The sequence below is a fragment of the Elephantulus edwardii genome, unplaced genomic scaffold, assembly GCF_000299155.1.
Source record: "Elephantulus edwardii isolate Elephantulus edwardi_28Jun2011 unplaced genomic scaffold, EleEdw1.0 scaffold00344, whole genome shotgun sequence".
In the NCBI taxonomy this organism is placed as follows: domain Eukaryota; kingdom Metazoa; phylum Chordata; class Mammalia; order Macroscelidea; family Macroscelididae; genus Elephantulus; species Elephantulus edwardii.
Window position 1 is genome coordinate 1,105,042 of NW_006400094.1, and position 16,751 is coordinate 1,121,792.

Consider the following 16,751-nt stretch of genomic DNA (forward strand, 5'->3'; position numbering starts at 1 on the left):
AGAACTATTTTTCAGTAAAATGTTTTAAGACCATCGGTTGGTTTCTTTTTCTTTTTTTAAAGTGCTTTCCTTAAATACCATAGGAAAATGCACATTTTTTTTATCCCATATCCATTAAGTTAATATTTTTGTACTGAAAGCGAAGCTGTTTACTATTTCAATACTGTGTGATGACTCATTTCAGATTAACTTCATTCTTAAATCTAAGCAGTTTTTAAAGTGGAGTATGTAGAAGATTGCATATGTATATATGCGTGTATATGTCTATACATACCCACACTCATATATTTATGTTGTTAGGTGCCGTCGAATAGAGTTTGACTCCTAGTCACCCATGAACAAAATATCTAAACCCTCTTCTAGCCTGTTCCATCCTCAGTCTTTCTGAAGATATTCTAGAGCCCATTGTGGCAGACACCATGTCTACCACCGAGTCAAGGGTCTTCCTCTCCTTCACTGACCCTCAACCCTTGCCAGCATCATGTCCCTTTCCAGGGAATAGCCACTGTTAGCAACATGACCAAAGTATGTGACTCTTGACTCTATAAAGAACCCTTGGGCTACACCCTTTGCAAGACACATTTGCTCATTTTGCCATCCATAAGATGTCAGTGCTCTTCTCCAACTCCACAGCTCAGAGGCAAGGATTCTGGGGCTTCATCTGACCTACTTTGGGCATGTTCCAAGGAGGGACAGGTCCGCAGAGAGGGACATCATGCTTGGGAGGGTAGAAGGACGGCGCTCTGAACCATGATGCAATCAGGGCTAAATATCCTTATTAGGAACCAACAATGAGGTGCATTTATTTTTATCATGGTCTTTGAAATCACTTGTTATTCCTCAGAGAATTGGGAGCTGTGGTGCTGGAGAAGAGTATTGAATGTACCATGGACTGCCAAGAAAACAAACAGATTCACCCTGGAGAGGGTTAAACCAGGCTACTCCTCGGAGGCAAGGATTTTCGGGCTTCGTCTGACATACTTTGGACATATTGTAAGGAGGGACCGGCCCTTGGGAGGGACATCATGTTTGGGAGGGTGGAGGGACAGCGCAGGGGGGGAAGACCCTCTATGAGGTGGATTGATTCAGTGACTGTGGTAATCGGGATGGGTATGTCAGAGGCAATGCGATTGGCACAGGATAGAGCAGGGTTTAGGGCTTTTGTACATAGGGTCGCTATGAGTCGCAAATGACTTGATGGCACATAACAACAACAACATCCTTATTCATCATTTAGCTGTCATGCGCATAGCAAGTGATCAGAAAGACCATGTCCTGAATGAGAAGTACCCTTGTCTTCAAACTGACATCATTACTATTCAGTAATTTAGAGAGGTCCCTACCTGCAGATTTTCCCAGTGCAAAGCATCGCCTTAGTATATATGGAGCTCTGGTAGCCTAGTGGTAAGGAGCTGTACTGCAATCCCAGAGGCACATGGTTTGAATCAACTAGTTGCACCATGGGTGAAATACAGACTAAGGATGACAGAAAAAGAATCGATGCCTTTGAGTTGTGGTACTAGAGAAGAGTATTGAATATTTCATGGACTGTCAGGAGAACAAACTATTTTATCCTAGAGAAGGTGAAAGCAGGCTTCTCCTTGGAGGCAAGGATTTTTGAAGCTTTGGGTAAATGGCCGGAAGGGACCAGTCCTTGGAGAAAGACATCATGTTTGGAAGGGACAGAGCAGGAGAGGAAGACCCTGGATGAGATGGATTGATCCAGTGACTGGGGTAATGAGGGTAGGTGTGTCGGAGACAGTGAGACTGGCTCAGGATAGAGCAGGGTTCAGAGCTGTCGTTTATAGCTTTGCGGCGAGTGACGGGTGATTTGAGGGCACATAACAACAAGAAGAAGTTTCTTTTGATTCAAGCATTACAAAGAACGTAGTAAATATTGTGCTTGAGTGCACAGAAAGTTTACGTTCATTTTTTACTTTTTCATCTCAATCTCTAAAACTTGTTGCAAAATGCCGTTTATTAAGTCCTCAGCAGTACCTTTGTGCTGTTGAAGGAGATGATTGAGATGTTGTCGAAGAGTACTTGGACTGGCAAAAGAACAAACAGATATATGTCTTAAAGAAGGTCCAACCAGAGTGCTGCTTGGAGATAAGGATAGTGAAGTGTCCTCTTACATGCTTTGAGATTTTGCTACTGTTTCGAGAAGGACATTCTATTTGGGAAGGCAGAGGGTTAACAAAGTAGAGGAAAACCCTCAGTCTTGATGGACTGACACAGTGACTGTGGCAGTGGCCTCTTGTGTGTCAGAAATCATGAGGATGGTTCATGTCTGTTGTTCGCGATGAGCCCTGCTCAACTTGACAGCCCCTAACAACAGTCCCTCCCACCCCCAGACAAGACGCTGCTGTCCAGCTGGTTCCGGCCCTCCCTCCTGTGCCATCTTCACAATCTCTGACACCCTCAATCCCATTGCTGTCCTAAGTGTGTCCATCAACCTTCTTGAAGGTCTGCTTCTCCTTTGCCTTCCCAAGCATGTTGTCCCTCTGCAAGGAATCCCTCTCCCCATGTCAGGGTGCAAATCTTTTCTTTTTTTTTAATTTTTAAGTGTTTTTTTTAATCATTTTAATGAGCATTTACAGGGATTTTGAGTTTCCATTCATTCATTGCTGCACTTCTCTACTCACCCAGCCCTCCCCAGTTCACTCCTCTCTTTCAAAAGCAAAAGAAAGATCCCTCCCTGATACACAATCCCCCCGAACCCCTCCCACCGGGTGGCTCCTTGGAGGCAACGATTCTAAGACTCAGTCTAACATACTTTGGACATGTTGTAAGGAGGGATCAGTCCTTGGAGAGGGGCATCATAATTGGTAGGGTGGAGGTACAGCACAGGAGGGGAAGGCCCTCTAAGAGGTGGATTGATTCAGTGACTGGGGTAATCGGGATGGGTATGTCAGAGGCAATGCGATTGGCACAGGATAGAGCAAGGTTTAGGGCTGTTGTACATAGGGTCGCTATGAGTTGCAAGTGACTCGACGGCACATAACAACAATAACAACAACATATAACAGAGATAGTATGAGTGGGTGGTTTGTTTTCTTTTTAATTATTTTAATGAACATTTACAGAGAATTTGGATTTCCATTCATTCATTGCTGCACTTCTCTCCCTGCCCAGCCCTCTCCCCCCACCCCCCAGTTCGCTCCTCTCTTGCAAAAGCAAAAGAAAGACTCCCTCCCTGGTACACAATCCCCCCGCACCCCTCCCACCTCCCTAAGTACATTCCACTATGCAACCTTAATTGTGCGCTCTTGTGATAACCATAAGACCCTATCATACATCGCTTTTAAATTATTCACTCCCTCATCTGGTTCAGTGCAGTATACACAATTTATCCAGTTTTTCTCAATCTTACCCCAACCCTGATATCAGTCCCATTTTACAGCAGTGGCACCATGCAATATTTGTCCTTTTGCAACTGAGATATTTCACTCAGCATGATGTCCTCCAGGCTCACCCATTTTGGATAATATTGCATGAGTTCCTTATTTTTCAATGCAGCATAGTATTCCATTGTGTGAATAAACCACAGCTTCTCTGTCCATTCATTTCTTGATGGGCACCTGTGTTGTTCCCAACTCCTTGCTATTGTGAACAGTGTCCCGATAAACATGGGTGTGCATATATCTGCTTGGATGTCAGTTATGGTCTCTTTGGGATATATTCCCAGTAGTGGAATTGCTGGGTCAAATGGTATCTCTATTTGCAACTTTTTGAGAAAGCGCCATACCGCCTTCCACAGTGGTTGTTCCATTTTACATTCCCACCAACAGTGAATAAGGGTTCCAGTCTCTCCACAACCTCACCATCATTTGTTGCTTGCTGTTCTGTTAAAGTTTGCTATTCTGACTGGGGTGAGATGATATCTCATAGTTCACATCTCTGTTAGAGGTAGGAATTTTTAACATCTTTTTATGTGCTTGTTGGCCATCTGAATGTCGTCTTTGGTTAAGTGTCTGTTCACATCCTGTGCCCATTTTTCAATTGGATTATTTACCTTTATCTTGTTGTGGTGCTCAAGTATTTTATAAATTCTAGATATAAGTCCCTTATCTGATATGTCATTACCAAAGGCTTTTTCCCAGTCTGTGGCTTCCCTTTTTACCCTGTTGGAGAAGTTTTTGGATGTGCACAGGAATTTGATTCTTAGAAGGTCCCATTCATCTATTTTATCTTCTCTTGGTTGTAGAAGGCTGCAAATCTTTACCTCCCATCTTTATACCCTCAGAGCACCTGTTGGATTTGAACTGCCCGCCTTTTAGCTAACAGCCCAAAAAACATCATGCTCTTTACAACCAGGACACCTTTCATGACCTAAAAGTGTCAATTAATGCTGTTCTTCAAATGGCGAGGAGAAGACTGGCTTCGTTTCATGTGCCTCTTGAGTGTGTGGAAGTTGGATGACAGATAAGGAAGAATAAGAAATCAAAGGATGCCTTGTACTTGGCAAATTTGCTGCAAGTTTTCTTTAAAGTCTTGAAAGCTGTCACTTTCAGGAATGAGGCTACTGATTGCTGGCAGCTTCGCTGGAGGAAGTGATGTCTTTGAATTACGATGTTTGTGATGAATATAGAATATATTATGGACTGCCCAAAGGACAGATGGACGTGTCTTGGGAAATGTGCATCCCTGGTGCTCCTTGGAGTTGAAAGCTTATAAAACGTTGTCTCACAGACTTTGGACATGTCCTTGACAAGGATGTCAAGTAGAGAGCAAGAGTCCCCGGTGCATGAGGAAGACCCCCAGGGAGACGAAGTAACAAACTGACTGCAAGAATGGCCTCAGGCAAATCAGTCTTGGTGAGGATGGGACCTTACGGTTGTCAGCGGGCTTTGATTTTGATGGCACATAATAACCACGATATTACACAATTCCCTTACAGGATAGTAAAAGTTGATTTCCTTTTTAGTGTCCACCCACTGCTGTGGAAGCACTGAGCACCTTTCCAAAGAAGTCATGTAGGAAACCTACTCCCTAATGCACCGAGTGCACCCCACATCTTTCCTGAGTGTCAGTCTCCTGGGATCTCCGAGGCTTGTTTCGGGAACATGGAGGCCTCGTCCTTGGGCCTGCCGTGGACTGTGAAGAATTAGCTTCCCCGGGAACAAGAGAGTGGAAGCATGGAGAGTTCTTCATTCTCTCGTGGCATTTGGTGAATAAGGTCAGTTGAGTCAATTGGAATGCTCCATGCACAGAGAAAGACAGACGACGTGGAGGAACAGAAATGCCTTCCGTTGGCATTTTGGTCCATTTCTCGAGCTACGTGTAAAATGAGCAACACATATGTAGGGATGATAGAAAGAGACTTGATGCCTTTGAGCTATGGTGCTGGAGAAGAGTGTTGAATAGACCATGGACTGCTAGGAAAACAGACAGGTTTGTCCTGGAGAGGGTGAAGCCGGAATGTTCCCTGGAGGCAAGGATTCTGAAGCTTCGTCTGACATACTTGGGGCATGTGCAAGGAGGGACAGCTCCTTGGAGAGGGACATCATGTTTGGGAGAGTGGAGGGACAGCGCAGGAGAGGAAGGCCCTCTATGAGGTGGATTGATTCAGTGACTGGGATAATTGGGATGGGAGTGTCAGAGACAGTGCGATTGGCGCAGGACGGAGCAAAGTTTAGGGCTGTTGTACATAGGGTCGCTATGTATCACCAACAACTCAATGGCACATAATAACAACAACTGTTACGAACCTGTACAGTGGAACATACCCCAGGTCAACGTTTTGTTTTTTTTTTTTACATGAACAATTCAGTGGTCAATTGGATATGAATGAAAGCTGGACTGTGAGTGTCTAAGACGGAAAAGTGGATGGATTTCGATCATGGTGTTGGAGAAGCATATTAAATATACCATGGACTTTGAGAAGAGTGAGTGGATCTGTGTTTGAAGACGTCATGTTAGAATGCTTCTGAAGAGTAGAGATGGTGAGACTTTATTTGGGAATGCTCTCAGGCTGTGCTGGTTCTTGGAGAAGATAAATCATGCTTTGGTGAAGGAGATGGACAAGAGAAGACAGCCTTCAAAGAGAGGGGTGGACATAGTGCCTGACAGTGGGCTCTTCATTACTTGGCACTGCTTGGTTCTCCTCTGCATATGATCACTGGGCACCAGAACCAGATGGACAGCACTTAAGAACAACAGTTGAGTTACATTCTGTGAGTTTTGTGAACATCCCCTCCTCTACTCCTCTGAGCTGTTTGAACTCATTGACCTTAATATTCCTGTGTGATCTTACCACTTACCACTATCCGTTATATCCCACATAGATAGCTCTGAAAAGGGCATCATGTCCAGTGCAGACGCACTTTCCTCTGGTGGCCTCATGGTAAAGGATTGCACTGCCAACCTGCAGGTATATAGTTTGACTTCACCATCTCCTCCGTGGAAGAAAGATGGGCGTTCCCTTTATAATTTCTTAACTGTGACATCCTGCTGGAGGGTCAACTTGGTGTCATTTGTGACTCTTTGACACATAACAGAAACGTGACATTTTTATAAAATTTGGCGAACCAAATGAATAACAGCACATTCCCTTTTCAAAAACGAATTTCCTTCCTTTGTCTTTGTCTGTGTTTTGCATTGACCCAGCTGAGTGGCGAAATGAAATTCCGTTACCGGAGAGGCTCCCAAATGAGCACATTCCTACCCTGTTAGAGGTGGATCAATTGAAGGAGATTGGGGTGTTCTGGATTAATACTTAAAATGAGAGCTATTTGTCTTCCCAGCAACTCTGCTTTGTGGAATCGATCGTACATACTTACGTGTAGAAAGATGAGGGCGCGTGGACGCCTACTGAAACCCACATTTTTCTCGTTGGTGGATGAGTAATTACATTATTAAATACATTCAAGGAAGGGGGAGGGAAACCCAAACAATGAAGAGAACCTTCGTCTAGGATATATTTAGGAGTTTCTAGATGGTGCAGATGTCTGGGCAACCAGCGGGTAGCTGGAAGGATTGATTGTTTTCCATACACACCCACTGACACCCAGGGAGGGAGAGATGAAGACCTGCCTCTGAAGGGTCACAGTCCTCAGAGTTCTTTATGGACACACGTGGTCATTATGGGTTAAACTGGGAACTCAGAGCTGCAGCAGTAGTAACCTAGACTTAGAGCCGCAAACAAGGGTCATGGTGGCACAGCGGTCAAGTGCTTGGCTGGGAACGCAAAGACCTGCAGTTCAAAGTCACTGGCCAGCCCAAGGAAGACATGATCATCTACTTCAGTAACGTTTCCCAGCCTCGGAAACCCTTCAGGGTCAGCGACTATCGATTTGGATTGCAACGTGGGCTTCATTTTCAAAGAAAGATGCAAGGTGAAGTGTGAGGGCATACACAGTAATGTTCTTTTCTTGTTAAGTGTCATCGAGTTGTCTGTCTCTGACTCCTAGCGACCCTGTAAACAATGGCTCTGAACCCTGTCCTGCGTCATCCAACACACTTGGATCCACTGTCACCGTCATCAGGTCAATCCAACTTGTTGAGGCTCTTTCTTTCTTACGCTGACCTTGAACTCTCCCAAGCATCGTTGTTGTTGATTACCTTCGAGTCAAGCACAACTCACAGCCACCCTATGAACAAAACGCTTGGAGCCCCTCTACAACTATGGACATTTATCCAAGTTCATAGTTTCTAGAGGCCTGGGGTTTAGGACATGGATGTCCCCCTTCCATCTTGGTTTGCGTGTGCACATGCTGACAGGTGTATACACACGTTTCTCAAGACTCGTATGTGCACGTACACGTGGTCTGCACATGTGGGCATAAGTGAGTTCCACTGATCGCCAGAACTCTAGAAATGAATGCCTTCAAGTGTGAACAAGGATTACCGTGGAAGAAGCCGAGGAGAAAATTGAGTGGCACGGGCTTGGGGAGAAAAGAGAATCTTTCAACATACCGGTACATAAGTGCTTTTGACAGTCAGGGTGACTAATTAAAAGAAAATATCCTAATAAAATTCTCCACAGAATCCTCGAGTGTGTCTGAGCAGAGCTAGGACAGCAGATGGTCTCCCATTTGGACAAGAACAGGACTTCAGATTCGGACTTTGCCAGCAGAATGAGGTGCCCTCATCAGTTATACACACACACACCTTGAAGGTCTTTAACATTGTGGGACATTTCTCTTTAAGGAACCCTGGTTGCAGTGGTCGAGCACTTGGGTGTTACCTGCAAGGTTGGCTGTTCAAATCCACTGGTTAGCTCAACAGGAGGGAGACCTCTCTGGCTCCTTCTCTCATGATTGTCCTGAGGTGGTGTTCATTCTGTTTGACCTCCTGGCCATTCTGTTCTCTCCACAGTAGGACGGAGCCCTGCCTGGTCTTGTGCTGTTCCCGCAGTGCGCATGTCCCTGTACCCATTGTTTCAATCACTGTGTCAGTCCATCTCCGTAAGCATCTTGCTGTCTCTCTCTGAACCTCTGCTTTATCAAGCATCTCTTGATAATAACCCCTAGTCCTTAAGACCACACCTCCCCCTTTCTTGCTTCTGACTGGACTCTTTCAGAGACTCATTGGTTCTGCAGCCATCCACGGTATACACAGTCCCCTTGGCCAGCACTGTCGTGGAAATGCCTCCTTCAGTTCTTTATTTCTTGTTCTTATTCCTTACCCAACTTTCTCATGCCTTCATTTTTGTTAGCATGTAGCATCTAGTTGGAACCCACCTCTGGTGTGTTTTGCTGAAACTAAGGCAGACTTGAGGTATTTTCTGTGTAGAAGGTCAAGGACTTTAGTCTTCAGTATGGATTGAAGCTCAACATCAAGGAGATAAAAATTTAAAAAAAAAAAATGAAGACAAAAATTCTCAGCACTGGGCCATTTGAAGCACCATGATACATGGGGGAGATATTGAGGTTGTTAACAGTTACAGCTTGCTTGGCTCCAAATCAACACTTTTAACATCACCAGTCAGGAAATCAAAAGACTAATTGCATGGGGAAATAATCTGCTCGTCAGGGACCTCTCCAGAGTGCTGAAGAGCAAGGATGTCAGTTTAGAGACTAAGGTGTGCCTGATCCAGGCCATGGTCTTTGCAATTACGTGCTATGCATCAGAGAGCTTTCATCCCTCCGCGTGGCTACTACATTACAACCACCATTACCCTGCCAGCGCTAACTGCACCGTACTGCCAGGTTTCCTTTTCTTGGCTGTATGCATTCAATAGCCCAGCTTGTCCGGGATCCGGTCTCTCCTGAGAATGTGTCCACACGGACACATTGGGGGGAAAATGACAGGAAGTTGTGCCAACATGGCGTGAAACTTGAAAGCATTTCTTAGAGTCAAACTGTTAGGGTTGTTATAGGATGCTCTTGGGCCATCTCAACTCCTGGTCGTGTTATGCCCAGCAGAAGGAAACTGCCACTGTCCTGCTGTGTCCTCTCTGTCTGTGCCTCATACCATTGATACAGACTCTGTGTCAGCCCATCTCATTGACAGGCTTCATTTACTGACCCTCTACCAAGCATGATGTCCTCCTCAGGGGTGTATTCCTCCTGATAACATGCCCAACGTATATAAGAAGTTATATACCTCCTCCCCTTAGAAAAAAACAAACAAAAAAAACCCCGAGACTCTTTCTGATGGTTCCCTTTTCACTGAGGAAGCCCAAGATCTCAGAGTCAGCCTGAACCCCAAAGCACAGCCTCCTGCCCTACTCTGATTCTGCCTTCCAGGGACCCTGCAGGACTGTAGCGTTGCGGTCAGACTTCCACAATTGTCAGGCTTTCCTCAAGCACATAGTGTCAGCGTTATCCCACAGAGCAGATGGTGAAATCGAACCACCAGTGACCTGGTGACCAGCCACATGCTGGCACAGGGGGCCCTAATATCTGCTCCAGACCCCCTTCTCCGCCTCCACTTCCCTCTTCTGCCTGTCTGCCCCATGCGCGCTCTCTCTCTTGCCCCTGGGAGCAGACAGCTCCCCGGTACACGTGCTCTGCCTCTTGCAGCCCCCGCAGGCCGCCTCCTCACAAGCTGTGTCCTGCCACCCCCTGCCATCTGCAAGGGTCCCAGGCATTCACAAAGACCCATTGCAAATTATTTTCCCCAGCATCTTCCTACCACATGGGAGAGCAGGTGTGCCTGCACACACACACCACATATAGATAATCATGGTTGCCTAGACGTAAGGAATCGTGTTGCCAACCCAAAGGTATGCAGTTCGAGTCACCAGCTGCTCTGTGGGAGAAAGATGGGCAGTCCACCCTCAGACGAAGTCTTGCCTGTGAATACCCACTGGTGTGGGCCAGTTGCGACTCAGTGGTATACAACAACAGGAACACGTGTCTTTAAGTTGGGCCCATCCTGAGCTCCGTCCATCAGAGCGAGACCCTGCCTTTTCCGGTTTTTTCACGTTCTGTTCTGTGTTGTGGACCATCATAACTGTGGTCAGTCATTGTGGTCACTGTGCCAGTCTGTGGTGTCAGGGATTTCCTTTTGTGTTGGCTGGCTAACAACTCCTTTTGCCAGCTTGATTTCCTTCTTCAGGGACTGGCCCCTCGGGATTCAGTATCCACACAAAGTTATTCTGCTCTCCACCCATCTAAGGAGCATCCTTGCGGCATTTCATCTGACACAGATGGGCTCACTTTTCACACAGTCCGTAGTCTATTGTGTACTTCTTCTCAATTTCACAACGCAGTCTTCCTCATTGTCCGACTTTCACATGCAAGTGAGACAGTTGAAAATCCCACTATGTGAGCCAGGCACCCCCTAGTTCTCAGTGTGAAATCCTTGCTCTCTAGCTCTTGACAGAGCTTCCAGGAAGCAGATTTGCCACTTCTAACGTGCTGTGTGGTTTTTGATTACCCTGGATTGGAAATCCAAGTGAAACGGAATCCACGGCTGCTCTAGTCTTTTCTCCATCTATCACGATGTTGCCTGTTGGTCCCTTGGGGAGGATTTTGTTTGTTTTGTCTTCTTGATGGTGAGATGCAAGGCATATTGAAGGCTGTAGTCTGTGATCTTCTGCCGCAAATACTTCAGGTCCTCTTCACTTTCTGCCAGCTGGATTGTGTCATCTGTATAATAAAGGCTATTGATGGGTCTTCTTCCAATCCTGACAGCTTCGTTCTTCATCAAGTCCAACTTCTTTGATCTTCTGCGTAGCGTCCAGGTTGAAGAGGTGTGGAGAAAGGATACAACCTTGATGGACACCTTCCTGATTTTAAACTATCTAGCGTGCTCTTGAGATGTTTGAACGACCATGTATAGCTCCTGCCTGAACATAATTGTTTTGGAATTTCTGCTGTTTGCAATGTGGTTCGTCATTTGTTATGATTGACACCATCAAATTCTTTTGCATACTTGGCCAATAGACAGCACCATGATAAATTGTGACGTTATAGAGATTGTTAACAGCCTCAGCTTCCTTGGCTCCACAATCAGCAAATACTCTTGGTACCAGCAGCCTGGAAATCAAATGAGAAATTGAATTGAGAAAGTCTGCCGTCAGGGCCCTCTCCAGAATACTGAAGTGCATGAATGCTAGTCTTAAGACCTTAAGAATGTGCGCCTGATCCAGGCCGTAGTCTTTGCAGTTACTTGCTATGCATCAGGAAGCTGGATGATAGAAGAAGAATTGATGCCTTTGAGCTGTGGTGCTGGAGAAGAGTATTGAACTTACCAAGAATGACTAGGAGAACAAACAGGTTCATCTTAGAGAGGGAGAAATCAGGCCGCTCCTTGGAGGCAAAGATTTTGAAGCTTCGTCTGACATACTTTGGGCGTGTTGTCAGGAGGGACCAGTCTTTGGAGAGGGATGTCATGCTTGGGATGGTGGAGGGAAAACGCAGGAGAGAATGATCCTGGCCGAGTTAGATTGACTCAGTGACTAGGGTAGTTGGGAAATTGTGTCATACAGTGAGGTTGGCTCAGGATAGAGCAGGGTGCCAAGCTGCCGTCCGTAAGATTACTGTGAGACTCAAGCAACTCAGTGGTACTTAACAACAACAACAACAACAACTCAATAAAATGGGTAACCATCTATCAGACATTCTCTCCTTTCAGCCCTGAACCCATCGGACATTAAACCCTCCCTTTGTTCCTTGAACTCTCTTGAATTTGACTTGCATTTCTGGCCATTTCTCTGTGTGTCCTGTTGCAACTGCTTTTGAATCATCTTCAGAAAAATTTCCCTTGAGTGTAATGGTAATACTGTTGTAAGGTGCTGTTGAGTTGAGGGCTGTTTAAAGCAACCCTACAAACAGTCAGTATGAACGTAGCCCTGTCCTATGCCATCTTCATTTCCTCTGATTTGCATGTCACAGTCACTTGTGACAGTCTGTCTCGTTGAGGGTCTTCTCTCGTGCCGACACAGACACCGTGACAGGTCACCTTGTGCTGTACTGAGGTATCACTGCATTTTGTAGATGGAGGACTTGTCTCAAAAAGACCTTTTTCACCCTGTTGCTGAAGACTTGAGTGCAGGAAAAGGAGACGGGGCCTTTTTTCACGGGCTGATTCCAGTGTAAACTCCTCCAACATAAATGTGCTTGACTGTGGAGCGATCTGAGAAGGCTGCATGGCCTCTTAGTCATCCAACCCCTTTTTACTCTGCACACCAGTGGCTAGAGTGTGTGTGAAGCAAGCTCTGGGGACCTAGTGGATAAGAAGTTGTGCTACCGTCCATTACACAGACGGTTCAAATCCACCTGCTGCTGGCCAAGAGAAAGATGCCCAGTCGCTTTGTGTGCAGTTGATAGCCTCTGCAAGCCCGCTGGAGGGTCAGCTAAGGGTCACCGCCGACCTAACACTTAGCAACATAGCGCAGGTTTGAAAGGTGACTTCAGAGAGATTGAGGCTTCTTCACACAGGAGCCCAAAGACCCCAGGTTAAAACCCGGCCTCCCCTCACACGTGTGCCTCCTACGTGCAGCCACCGTGTCAAACTCCTGGATCCCCCATTCCTGCCCTGCTCATCGTTCAGTCTCTTGTGTCGTTTCACTTTGCCCAGGGGACAGCTAGGGCATTCCTTCTGTGAATTTCTTTTCACACAGCGCGGTTTGGGATCCCATGTGTTGAGCTCATCTTACCCACCCCACCCGTGTCCCAGCATTCATGTGCGTACTTCGTGTCTCTATGTGGCACTTTGATCGTGTGCGCGATACTTTGACGGTTTCTTCATCATGCTCTGACCCGGTTTATGGACTACAGTCTGTTGTTGCTGTAGTTGTTGTTCTTGTTGTTGTGTACCGTCGGAGCGGAACTGACCCATAGCCAAGCCATCCGGGGTTTTTAGAGATGGTCAGTCACACCTGAGGAGTTTGAGCATCTTTCCCCTGAGGACCACCTGGTGAGTTTGAACCATATACCTTTGTGTGGGTGGCACAGCTCCCTACCACTGTTGGACAGCCACAACACCCTGTTGTTGGTGTTGTTAGGTGCTATGAAGTGTGATCAATTTAATTACGATTCATAGTGACTCTTAAGAACAGCGGTTCTGTCCCCTGCCCTGTCTTGCTCCGTCCTCACCGTCTCTGATGTAAACAGCCTGCTGCTGACAGTCACCAATGCAGTCTTTCTTGGTGACGGGCATCTTTTGTTTCTCTGACCTTCCTCCTTTCCCAGCACATTGTTCTTGTCCAACGTCCGGCCACTGCTGACAACATGGAAGACGTTGTGAGATCAGGTCTCTCCATCGTGAGTTGTGGCCGTGCCGAGGCAGCGTGGGGGGTAAGGAGTGGGGCTGCCAGCACTGAGGTATGCAGTTTGAATCCACCAGCTGCTCCGTGGAGCAGACAGACCGTCTCCTCCTGTGAGGGGCTGACTCCCTCTGAAAACCCAATCGAGAATCAGCTTTGGGTCAGTTCTGACTCAACGGTACTGAGCAACACCACAGACATGGATCAGAGCTTACTTGATACCAGACACGTAGCCCAGGTTCAAGTCCCAGCCACCTCCTAGTCATCATAACACAGTCGGTGAAGGAGCTGCTTGGATGCTAAATGGCTTTAGGCTGAGCAGCCTCCTCCCGTATGATTTACAGCCTCTGAAAACCTGGTGCAGTGTCAGCTAGGAGTCAGTTCTGACGTGATGACACACCACCACCGCAATGGACTGGCTCTGAATGGACGAGAATAATTGCATCTCGGCTGACTGTTGTTGCCAAGCTTGTAAGAAGCCCAGTCACTCCTCACCCACGAGATACAGAGCATGGCCCTCGTGGCTCATGCTATGTCCCGTTAACCTTGCTGTCTTGCAGGGCTCTGTTTAAGCATGGAGCCTTGGAGAGGACGTGTGAAGAGCAAGAAGCCTGCAGTGCAAGGGGAAGGATGGTTCTGTCTTGCGCTGAGGTTCTGCCCAGTCCACCTGCCTTATGCCGCGTGAAAGAGCCTTACACTTCTGCTAGAATTTAATCATCCTAACAGTTGGGGGTCACTGGGGCTCAGTGGGACCCCCAGCTTCCCCAGCCGCTGGAGGGATCTGATGATAAAGAAAGCTTGGCTGGAAATCCCATCTATTTTCACATTGCCAGCTTGGGTGATGCTGGAGGCAAAGGGATTATCGTAGGTCGTTTGCCAAGCACGGAAGAGTGCTCTGGTCACCAAAGGGGTCAGCTTTGGCTTCTGATCTTTGCCTTTTCATACATCCACCCACTCTCCGGATGCATTTCCCCTTTTATTTGTGTTGGTGGGGAGCTGAATAATCATATCATCCTCAGATAGTTTCGTTGAAGTAGGTAATTGAGAGGAAAACAGATGACCCTCAATGCTGGAAGAAAAGGGGGGCTCAGACAACAATTCCAAGGAAGTCACGTGGTGAGGTGGTAAGTTAAGCGATGATCTGTTAACCAAAAGATCGGCAGTTCAAATACACCAGCTTCTGTGAAGGAGATGAAGTGACCTGATGCTAAGAAAGAGAAAGAGGTTTGTTGTCTGTTGTTTTTTTTAGGTGCCATTGAGTCAAACGGGACTTTTAATGACACTAATGGATCTCATGATGTTTCTATGAACAACTGAGGTGCCCTGTCTTGCATCACCCTCACAAGGTCTACCACTCTCAAGCCCATGATGGCAGTCACTGTGTCCATCTGAGAAGAATTACAGATTCAGAAAGTTGACAGGAGATTGCCATCAATTATCATGGACTCTACCACGTTGCTGGGAGAGTCTTTTCCTTGGGAAGGGGCCTCTTGGTAGGAAATACGGAGAATCAGCACAAGAGAAGACCTTCCGTGAGATAGATTGGCGCTGTTACAGCAGCAATGGGCTGGAGGACGTCAGAGGTGATGAGGATAGCCCAGGAGAGGACAGGCTTGAGATCTGCTATCCATAGGGCCCCCGAGCGTCGTCCTTGATTCACTGGTACCTAACCACCACCACCACCACCACCACAAGAAATGGATGTACTAGTTCGTGTCTCATAACCTAAAGATTGGTGGTTCAAAGCCACCCAGTGGCTCCGCATAAAGAAAAGATCCTATACTCGAATGGATGCCCAATCTCCTCCCAGACAGTGAACTTCCTCTGCAAATGCACTGGAAGGAAGATCAGCTTTGGGTCGGTTCTGACTCAGCGGTACACAACAGCAATGACAGTGCTATATGGAGTTCAAATTACACCTGGAACCAAAATACCAAGCTTGAACAGTTTCAACTCATGCTAACTCCCTCTCCCGACTGGGTGTCCTAGGCCGTCCATCTTCTCGCACGGAGCCGCTGGTGGCCGACATGCAGCTGTTATGTTAGGAGTGCATTCCTATTAACTGTCCCACCTGAACCCTGTCCTATAAAGACTGTCTCCTAGGATACCCACTGCATGGACAGCACACAGCAACAACCATTTTGGTAAATGATAGCCTGAACGATCATAGTGCTCATAGGAACATGAATTTAGGGGTGGAAAAAAAAAGAGCATATAAAAATAAGATCATAAGCACTTGTTGGACCTTTTTTTTTTTAATCCTGTCTCTGTTTCTCGACGTGTTCGTTGCCATGATTGGAACGTCAACATTTTCAAGCAGACACCTGTGTAAATGTCACGAATGGCAGGTGGTATCTCACTTTTTATATTTTAAATCCATGTGGGAGTTACTGGGAAAATGTTTTTGAAAAATTAAATTTACCATTTTAATGAAAGAACATATTGGAAATTAAAAAAAAATATTTAGAACCTTGCTCATTTACCATCAGATCCCTTAGTACGCTAAAGATGTTCTTGCAACATTTCTCAATTTTGTGATAGTAACCCAGAGATACAGGGCTCGAGTCCACCGACTACTCCCTGAGAGGAAGATGGGCCCTCCTTTTCTGTGATGGACAGCCTCTGAAAACCGTTAGAGTCTCAGCTTTGAGTAAGTTCTGACTCCGTGGCACCAAGCACCAGCAGCATTTGATATACATGATCTAAAACAACCACCCAAATGTAGGAACCCTCTGATGTCAGATGAGTAACCAGTTAAGGGCCTTTCATCCCACCTTGATCTTTTTATAACTGATGGACTTATCCAATCATGGGGGATCAATAGATAACTGCCGTGTTGTATCTTTCTATCTAAACCTCTCCAAACTGTGGCCCAGCCGATTGGACTGATAGATCGGGGGAAATACACTTCCTCCCGTGACAGTCGATTTCAGATTTTGTTCAGTTGTTCGGTTTCTCCAGCACCTTTAAGGCAGTTCGTACTCTTTTTTTTTATTATTATTATTAATTTAGTTTGTTTATTTTTCATTTCAATGAACATCTACAGAGATTTTGGAATTCCATTCATTCATTGTTGCACCCTTCTCCCCGC

General features: G+C 46.3%; 1 protein-coding gene across 4 annotated transcripts in view; it reads left to right on the top strand.

Annotated features, from left to right (window-relative positions):
* NLGN4X (neuroligin 4, X-linked) overlaps window positions 1–16,751 on the top strand; it is a 341,308-nt gene that overhangs the window by 85,999 nt on the left and 238,558 nt on the right. The window contains exon 4 of one of the 4 annotated variants that reach the window (XM_006901779.1): window positions 1,579–1,583. The exons of 2 other annotated variants lie outside the window; for them this stretch is intronic. In XM_006901779.1, the coding sequence (XP_006901841.1) occupies window positions 1,579–1,583 (5 nt within the window). Of the gene's footprint in view, window positions 1–1,578; window positions 1,584–13,726; window positions 13,748–16,751 lie in introns of all 4 variants that reach the window. One more of the 4 variants, XM_006901780.1, reaches the window with a different exon arrangement.